The 9981-nt window shown below is 46.0% G+C and overlaps 2 protein-coding genes and 1 pseudogene across 2 annotated transcripts; 2 read left to right on the top strand and 1 right to left on the bottom strand.

Moving 5' to 3' along the window:
* The first annotated feature begins 1001 nt into the window (after positions 1-1001).
* LOC147458689 (uncharacterized) lies at positions 1002-1533 on the top strand (annotated as a pseudogene).
* A 4189-nt stretch (positions 1534-5722) lies between these two features.
* On the bottom strand, positions 5723-6160 carry LOC147458690 (ethylene-responsive transcription factor 2-like). Its single transcript, XM_086511496.1, has one exon. The coding sequence runs from the start codon at positions 6158-6160 to the stop codon at positions 5723-5725; it is 438 nt and encodes a 145-aa protein (XP_086367622.1).
* Positions 6161-6592: 432 nt separating this feature from the next.
* On the top strand, positions 6593-7462 carry LOC147458691 (uncharacterized). The gene has a single exon (XM_086509674.1). The coding sequence runs from the start codon at positions 6704-6706 to the stop codon at positions 7460-7462; it is 759 nt and encodes a 252-aa protein (XP_086365800.1). The 5' UTR covers positions 6593-6703.
* The last annotated feature ends 2519 nt before the right edge of the window (positions 7463-9981 follow it).

Below are 9981 nucleotides of genomic sequence, written 5' to 3' on the forward strand. Positions count from 1 at the left end.
AGTTCATCTGCTAATCCATCTAGTGGACGAGATAGAGCTTGCTGGTGTTGTTTCTACTCAATGGATGTTTGGGGCCGAGAGATTTATGGGAGTACTGAAAGGTTATGTACGTCAAAAAGCAAGACCAGAGGGTTCTATGGCGGAAGGATGGATGCTTGAAGAATGCATGTATTACGTTTGTGAATATCTTGAGCAAACCGATTTTGAAGCTCCACGCGTATGGACAAATGAGTCTTCTTCTACCATGTGAGACGAGGTATTGTTTGGTAAGGGAGTCCCTTTTCGACTTAAGATCCAAGATAATTTGGAGGATATTTCTACTTTCATTGTCTATAATAGCGAATGCATGAAACAATTTGTTGAGGAGTATGAGGAGAAACTTGTGAACCAACGAGTTGGCATACGTAAAAACAGGAGATCCAGACGTCAAACCAACTTAAATAACATCGAAGACGTACCTACTTTCATGGATTGGTTATACGCCCGTATGCAACGGGCGGATAGAGATCATGAGACAATCTCAAGGAAAAACAGAGAGAGTTTATGATCGGATGTGAAAGAAAGGTAACTTTTGGGTTTTGAAAACTTTAAACTAAACAAGCAATATTCCTTTTTTTCTTATATCATTTATATATTGATCTAAGCTCGAATGTATACAAACATGTGGGCTTATGGTCAACGTCTTTGAATAAAAGCTATTGACAACTTACGTCTAACTCAAGATTCTTCCGTTGTTGCCTCTTTCAAGCAATTATCACATGCAAGTTCAAGAGACACAAATCTTGTTTGATAGTGAATTGGGTTATGTGGGAACCATAGTCGGCATTTATAAAATATCGTATCGGATCTTCAAACAGGTGAATGAAATCCCTCTTCATACAGCAATGACATGTAGATTTCTTGAAGTTATGCATAATTCTAAAGTTTTGATTCGTGCATTTTGACAGGTGATTCTGAAGGTGGATTGGTTTCGTGCCGAGTATAAAGACAATAGTGCCACAATGAGAAGAGAACCGTCCAAATTTTGGTCCGTCGACTCTTCAAAGTTAATGCGTGCAACAAGAGAGCTTTACATTTTGCCAACTCATGTTGAGCAAGCGTTCTTTTACAAGAACTCAGATTCTCATCCATGGTGGCAAGTTGTGCATGTCCAACCTAGAGGTCGTCAGTTGTTTGATAACGTTGACCCTGAGGAATCAAATCAGGAAGAATTGGTAACATCCTTGAATCTAGACACATCCATGTTAGAGACGTGTAGAATTTCCCTTGCCGATCATGATGACATTGTAGATGATGATGAGAACGACAACCATCCGTACTCTGACACTACAGACATCGAAGAGGAAGAAATAGTGGATATCGAGCACATGGAGGAAATGAACGTCAACACAGATTTAACGGCAGAGGAGTTTGAAGAAGTAAACAAAGATAATGAAGATGATATTTTATTGACGGTTAATCTCAGAGATGACGATGAGGACTATTAGCCGTGCGTATCAACTCACAAATCAGCCTATATTGGGTAAGATTTAATCTCGCAGTAATTCATTTTGTTAAGTAATGATTTTTATTCTTTTGAAATCTTACTACTAATAAGGGTGGGTGGTGGGGAGTCTCGTGGTGATAGCCTCATATGGCTAGTATCAGGGTTCGATTCCCTTCAGACTCACTTTTCTTTTTGTAGCTATGTACAAGGTAATCAAAACACGCCGCTGCTCAAGATACGAGGACGCTGCCACCGACAGTGAAGCCCATCTGAAAAGCCTTGCATTTTGCATGACAAATCAGCCCTGGCGTTTTTGCACTGCAGATCAGTCCCGACAGCAGCAGAAGACAGATCGGCCCTAGCATTAGCAGATTCCACAGCAAGATAGCAGATCAGCCCTAGCATTTTTGCATCAGCATAACCATCCAGCATTTTGTAGATCTACCGCGACGAAACCCAGATCTAGACCAACGTTTTCAGCTTTCAGCAATCAGACTCCGCCGTAGAATCATCGAACCTCGCAGACCTCACCTTCGCACAGCAGTTCCTCATCGCATGGTCAGATCCACGAGCGTTTGCAATTTCAACCCAAAAAACGTAGATTTCAGTATCTGCGTTTTCAGCGCATCGTCGTCATCGACATAGAGTTAAAATTCAGTGGATAAAGATTCGCAAATTTCAGCCATAGTGTTTTTCAGATTCCGGCCCGTCTCGTTGTCGTCCTGATCTTCGTCGACGTTGTCGACAAGTCCATAGCATATGATTGTTTGCGCTTTGCTCAAGATAACTGTTCCGAACTATGCTCAAGGTTCCTTTTAGTTCTTATGGAAGGGAGAGCCTTCCGTTCTTAATCGAAAGTGCTATGATCGCAAACAAAGTGAATGGCCACTGTGCGTGCAAGTGTAGAGACTGAGAGATAGAGAGAGAAGAGAGATACGACACTAGAGACGTTGTAAAACCCTCCTCCGAAGGTCCCACTCTCGTCGGCGAGAGTGGTCTACTATTGATTGCACAAAGTGGTACAATGCGGATGCAATGGACTGATGCAACTTGGGACTATGCCGGTGACGACGACGGTGATGACGATGACGACTTTAGGGCTGAAATCTGTGGTCTTCTATCTGCTAAATTTCGGGACTGTTTCGGTGGCTGAAAATGACTGTTTTGGCTGCGTTTTCGAGGCTGAAAATGGAGATCTTCTGCAACCAACTAGGGCTGATTTGGGGCTATTAAAAACGCTGATCTGCTGCGTTTTTATACTGCTAAATTTGTGTTTTTCTACTGCTTGTATAGCTTCCCTTCTCGAGTGTGTCTTGTATAGCTTCCCTCTGCAAGGGTGATCACCCGAGGTAGAGACCTCTCATCGGCCAAGGGCCCTCGAGGTCATGTCTCACGAAGTCGACTCAAGAGAACGAGTGACTGTGGAGGGTCTCGGAACCCGCCTATGCATAGAGACCCGTAACACTCTCCCCGCCTACGAGAGAGCACGATGTCCTCATCGAGTATATTCGATTTGAGCAAAATTGTAGCCTTGTCCATACTGTCTGCTTTAACCGAGCAGGCTGCCCACTCCCCTGTAGACATGGATGTCACGTACATAGCATGTAAACTATGCCATAAAGCATGATTTGTAGTCTCCCTCGAGACCTGCCAGTAAACAGACTGAACCAGATGCAAACGAATCGTAGACATCGAGCAGATCAACTCGAGCTTTTAGGACAAGTGGCTAGGCCGTCTCCCTCAATGTCTCACCTACAACTGCCAGCTTATGATAGCCTACACTCCTACTCTCTTCCAAATGCAATCACATATGCTCTAGAATGTTTTCAGCTGATGCAGAGAGAGGGCATCTCTCGAAATCCAATGTTATCTCAAGGAGTGCATTGATTGCAGTAGTGTCAGGTCAGGAAGGGAGGGATTGTTTTCAACAGATGCAGAGAGAGGGCATCTCTCTTCAATAACAGATCTTGAGTTTTAACTCGTCGGATAGATCTTTGAGGTCTCTTGGGATAGTTTCCTATGATATTATAATCCTCTTCTTCTTTTTCTTCTTCTCTAAATGCAATCAAGTACACTTGCACCTTGAAGGCACATGGTATTGCACAAGATGCATGGAGAAAAGAATTCATTTTGATATTGTTAGTCAGTGGTTGTGCTTGGCACTACCTTGGTCGACATGTATGCCTAATGTTGTGCAGTCCATAGATCACAAAAAGTATACTTAAAGTAAGAGGTCAAGACAAGGGTTCAAGAGACTTCACTTACAGGCTCGTTCTACTCGTTTCGCCCACTAAGATTTGGGAAGGCTTGCTGGGGTGGGTTGACGGACGGCACATGGGCTTGCAGTGGAGGCAGCGTGGATTGTGGGCTGAGGTCAAGACAAGGGTTCAAGAGCCTTTGCCTACAGGCTCGTTCTACTCATTTCGCCCACCACTAAGGGCAAGGAAGGCTCGCTGGGGTGGGTTGACGGACAGCACGTGGGCTTGCAGTGGAGGCAGGGTGGATTGTGGGTTAAGGCCAATGCAGAGGACTGCCCTGGGTGGGGGCACCTTGCTGCAGAATCCTCTTCGACTCCCCTGGCTCTTCATGTTTTGACAGCAGGAGTTGGCTTGCGCTCCTTTCTCCTTTGGAGATCAACATGTAAGCCTCGGTTCCTGGCATTCTGTTGGGTTTGGGAGGGGGTGTGGCTCCAGTGGGCAGGGGAGCCCCATTCGAGTGGCACTCTCATATCCATGTTTTGGTTTGAATATGGGATTGGCTCCTTAGCATCCAAGAGGTTCTTCTAGCGGCTCAGATCGAGAGGGTTTGTGCCTGGCAGCCGTGCATTTCAAATCAATGCATTTCAAAAGACGACATCCTGGACAGGAAGCTCATCAAGCACTTTTTCCGCTTTATGAAGTGCACCACATTTGGCATACATGTCGACCAAGGCAGTGCCAAGCACAACGTTTTCTTTCAACAACCACTCACTAACAATATCATCATAACTTCTTTTGCCCATATCAGCCTCTTGTGTACTACCACATGCCCTCAAGGTGCCACTGTACATGATTGCATTTGGAGAGATGCAGTCTCTCTGCATCTGCTTAAAAAAGCTCTCTCTCTCTCTCTTCTTGACCTAACCTTGTAGCAATCAATGCACTACTTGAAATAACATTACATCTAGAGAGAGACCCTCACTTCGCATTAGCTGAAAATAGGCTAGAGCGTATGTGATTGCGTCTAGAGAGACACCCTCACTTCATCCATTAAAAAACGACCAGAGCTCCTTGGCCCTGCCCAAGTTGGGCATATCCCCCAATCAGTGCATCTCAAGAGATGACATTTTAGACAAAAAGCTCCTCAAGCACTTCGTGTGCTTCATGAAGTGCACTACATATGGCATACATGTCAACCAAGGCAGTGGCAAGCACGACATCCCATTCCATTGAAAACAGCCTAGATCTCCTGAGCCATGTCCAAGTTAGGCATATCCCGCAATCAGGCGACATCCACGACAGGAAGCTCTTAAAGTACTTTTTGTGATCGAGGAAGTGCACCACATTAGGCATACGTATCGATCAAGGTAGTTCCAAGCACAACCATTGACTAAAAATATCAAGTGAATTCTTTTGTCCATATCAGCATCTTGTGCAATACCATATGCCTTCAAGGTCGACTCTGGATGAGTTTCGACTCTTTGTCAGCCAAATGAGAGGCTGCAGGCTCTCACTGACTCCCCCAACAGGAACCAACGCCTAATTCTCATGGACTGCCACCATGTCCTTCATGATGGTCGGACTCTTGCCCAACAACACGTACTAAGATCTCTCTCTCTCTCTCTCTCTCTCTCTCTCTCTCTCTCTCTCTCTCTCTCTCTCTCTCTCTCTCTCTCTCTCTCTCACACACACACACACACACACACACACACACACACACACACACAGGCACAAGCACTCTGCTATCACATGAGAGGCTACAGCGCAGTTGTCCAGGGTAGCCATGGCGCTAGCAAATGAGGAGGTGATGAAAGGCAAGAAACACTCGTGCAGCTCATGCAAAGAAAACACATCATCTAGCTCTTCTATCTTCACCCCTTCTCCTTCAAATCTCACTACCAGACTTGATGGTGGTGAAGATGATGATGGCTCTTGCATGCGCTTGCGTTGTTGACGTTGTTGCTCGATGCATGCAACTCCATCTTCGACTGGTGCTTCTCATTTCACTCTCTTCTTCTCTTTGTCTCCACCTCTTTCTCTATAGAGCATTGGAGCCACGACATTGATGGAAGTTCAGCAATGCACGCACCCCGTGCATCTTCAATGACGCTCGATCATATGCCAAAGCTGCCTCCTCAGCCATGTCAAAGGTCCATAGCCAAACACGGGCCCCTTGCCTTGTAGAGTCTCCGATCTCGGCTACATATTTGCCCCACGGCCAACGCCGTACTCCTCGGTAATGCTTCTTGCTGGAGCTCTTAGAAAGATCTGCGGGTGGTAATGATGAGCTTGAAGGGGCAGAGCACAATGTAGAGGTAGCACCATTTTTTATGCCTTTCTTTGGAGGAGTTGTATTTTGCGGTGTTGATGATCTGGGTGCAAGGTGACTCTCCGTCGATGCATCTTCGCATTTTGGGGTGTGTGGAACCCAGCCTGTCTTGTTCACAACTTCTTTAAGAATGCCATACACCATCATGTCATCTTAGTCATATGCCTAGATCGATTATATCTGTTTTGATGGATGAGGTACCTTGAATAATGCAAAGCCAAGGCTAGTCTAATGTAAAAAATGCACAAAATCTTTGCTAACTTAACCTAATTTATCACAAGAAGGTTTTGACATTTTCTTATGTAGGAAAATGGGCTCTTTCTCATTGTTTGCATGTACTGTTTAACATCACGAGCTTCCACTCGGGAGGCACCACATACCTAGCTAGTGCGCTTGGGGACCACCGGCCTGCCCCACTAGGCCGGCGATCCCATGCCCCCAACCGCACCTAACTAGGTATGCGGCGCCCTTGCTAATAGAAGCCCATGATGTTATGGTAGGTCACAATGTGAAAATTCTTAGGAATTTGTCCAAAAGCTCTTGTATATGGAAATAAGTTTTTTTTGTGTTTGTCAGAATGAGAAGAAAACAATGCTTTCTTCAACGATATCTGAATGCTTGGACTTTGGAGAGGAGCTTTTCACTATAGGAAGCTAGGAACATAAAGATTTGGTGAGTAGGGATGGTAACATGAAGTTCTCTACATCTGTATTTTTTGCCTCTATTGATCAGAGGAGCGAAAGAGCAGCCGGCGAGAGTGCGTGCACGGCCCTTGTTGTAGTGATCGTTGATTGGCTACACAAGAACCTAAATTGTATGCCCATCAAGGCCGAATATGAGACCCTCATCCGAGAAGGATCTGCAGAGTGGCGGAAGCTATTTGATGTTGAGGCCTACAGAAGCAAGTTTGTGGATGGCCACTTTGACCTTGAGACTGTCATAAACGCAAGAATACGACCACTAGCAGTGGATCATGAGCGTTCCTTCATTGGCTTTTTCCAACCTGAGGGGCTAGATGACACCTACAACAATTTCTTGCAATGTGTGAAGTCTTTTGAAGAGATTTGGGCAGCAATAGATCAGCAGAGTGTAGGCTTGCAACCCAATGGGGGATTTCAGCTTTACATTGTGAGCTGGAATGATCATTTTTTCCTATTGAAGGTATGCAAAGAAGCTTACTACATTATTGACACACTGGGGGAGAGGCTTTATGTGGGATGTAATCAGGCATACGTTCTTCGCTTTGATAGCAAGGCGAGCCTCTACCATGTGCCAAAAACGGAGGCTTCAAAGGAGCCTGTTAAAGATAAGAAGGAGGTCTTCCCTACCAAAACAGAGGAAAACCAGTCGTCTCAAGCTCAAGATGTGGGTGTATCCTTCCACCACAGCAACACCTATAGCTTAGTTGTTGCCAAGCTGCACGCAGGTGCATACACATACACTGCTTGAAGCTAGCTTTTGCCCCTTTATATATTGTGCTCTGCTTCTTCTATCTGTATCAATGCGCACTCTTACTTATATGCTGGTGAAGCTGTGTGATGATAGATGTACGCACACACACTCTTGTACATGCACGCAGTATTAAGGTCTCCTTCACACACAACCTGCACGCCTACACACATGCACACTCACACATTGAACTGTTTTTTTGAAACATAGCTCTGAACCTATTTTGCAGGCACTAACAAAGTGCAATATTCAAACCCAAGCTTGGAGACTCCATTTTTTGTGCCTTAGTTTTCACATGTTAAGCCCGTGAATTGAGCGGAGGTTGAGAGGCATGGCCATTCTTCGGGTTCTTTTCCTCTCTTCTTGTATCCACGTCGCAGGAGCTTGTTGTGCCTCTCTCTCTCTCTCTCTCTCTCTCTCTCTCTCTCTCTCTCTCTCTCTCTCTCTCTCTCTCTCTCTCTCTCTCTCTCTCTCTCTCTCTCTCTCTCTCTCTCTCTCTCTCTTTGTGCATGCCCACATGCATAAGCACGCACACACACACACGTAGCACGGATGCACGTAGTCCATGTGATAACTTCCTCTCGCTCTCCGGGAGCCTCTCAGGATACACACATACACTCAGCGCTACAGACTCCTCTCCCTCTCACTATCGTTAACAGAAATTCCTATTGCTCCTACCCGTCTGGTCACACCTTTGAATTACATAAACCTGCAGTATTGCATTTTTCACTAAAGAGGCAAGTGAGGAAGAAGAGGAAGGGGGGGGGGGGGGGGGGGGGGGGGGGGGGGAGTACCTGCTCTTGTTTTGCATATTTTGCTGTAGCGATGTCGTGGAGCTCGCTACTGTGTATAATTTCCCGCGAGTCACATTTCAAAGGCTTTGCAACAATAATATAGAAGTGCCTCGTCACATGAGAGAAGGGGCAGTGTGCAGGCGTCGCAAGGAGCCTCGTTTCGCTGCGTCGTTTAAGCAAGGCCCAATTTGAAGCGTCGATTATGCCACGGCTACAAATTCAAGTCGTCGATTATGCAACGGCAATGGTTGTTTATGCGACGGCCGATTTTTTTAAAAAAACATATCCTTGCTTATACGACTGAAACCTCATCTATGCGACGCGTTCGTCATCGGTTAAACGACGCCCGTCAATTATTAGTCCCTCGCAAACCCCCCCTATGGCTAGTAGTGATAGTAACTCCAGAATTTTCTGGTTGCGAGGAAGTATCCGCACCCGCAAAGCCAGTCCCAGCTGGAGTGGAGGTTGTCGCCCTTTCCTGCATTCTGTGTCTCTAGCGTGCAACAGCTGAATCCTTCGGCAAGGCGGATGTCTAAGCAGGAGGTGGTGTGGAAAACAAGTTCTCCTCCCGACCTTGCTTTTGGTTTGATGTTCCTACAGTGACCATCTCCTGTGCACTAGAGGCTTCCACTGCAGCCGATGACCGGGCATATCCACAATGCGAACAGGGGTTTGAGTTACCTGCACAACAGACACTTCCTGACTCTAAGTTTGTGGCAAGGGTGTAGTAGTACCACGTACTACAAATCTATCATTTTCAAAGTGACACAGAGGCCGAAGGGTGAGAGGGAAAACTTCTCTCAATGTTTCCAATGTAAGCAGCTGGCCGACTTTGTATTTGTTGGAGTACTTTGCCCCATATGTGCCACCACTCTTTGGCACTCTGTTAGTAACCTCTCCCTGACAATTGCTACCCGCGCCACCGGCCCAAAGTTGGCCGAACTCTTTGGCACTCTGCTAGCAACCTCTCCCTGACAATTGCTACCCGCGCCACCGGCCCAAAGTTGGCCGAATGCAATACATTGCGTGCTTTGGCCAAAATTGTGTACGTTTTGGCTTGCAACCAAATTGCCTCAAGAAACCAGCGATAGGCATCCCTTATCGCTGTATCTGTAAACCCTGATAATTTTTATTCACCCTTTACTTTCAAACCAAACTCTTGTTCAGCCTCTACAGCAGGAATAACATGTGATGCTCGCACGACACCATCACTGGGCAAACAGCAGCATCTTGAAATCCTTTCTGCTGTCAACTGAATCTGTTGGTTATTGATTTGCACCATATCACCAGTAGAGAGTTGCTCGATCAATGCTATGGTCTGCGGGTGAACAGGGATTCCTTGCCAATCCAGGTTGGCAAAGACACGCAGGCGCAAATCCTGCAACCAAGCATCCACCCTGCGAAGAGCTAGCTGATGCACTGGAGTAAATGGAATGCATTGCAGCAGGGAAGCAGTCATGGTAGCGAAGAGACACAGAAGCACAGAGAATTGAGACAGGAGAACCTTGCGAGCGCGATGCAAAAAACATGAGGAGAGTATAAGGTATCGACTGCATGCACTAAACCACTCACAAAGAGTTCTCAAAATAGGGCGTGCCATGGTGTCGCAATCATCATTTTCCTTTTCCTGCTTTCCAAGATTGCATGCAAAAGAATTCCCAATCATGATTAAGGCGGCTTCCGGCTCTTGTACCACAGCAAAGGGACACGGAATCGAGGTAGGTG

Source organism: Adiantum capillus-veneris, chromosome 4 (assembly GCF_014529385.1).
Source record: "Adiantum capillus-veneris isolate H3 chromosome 4, ASM1452938v2, whole genome shotgun sequence".
NCBI classification, from domain to species: Eukaryota; Viridiplantae; Streptophyta; class Polypodiopsida; order Polypodiales; family Pteridaceae; genus Adiantum; species Adiantum capillus-veneris.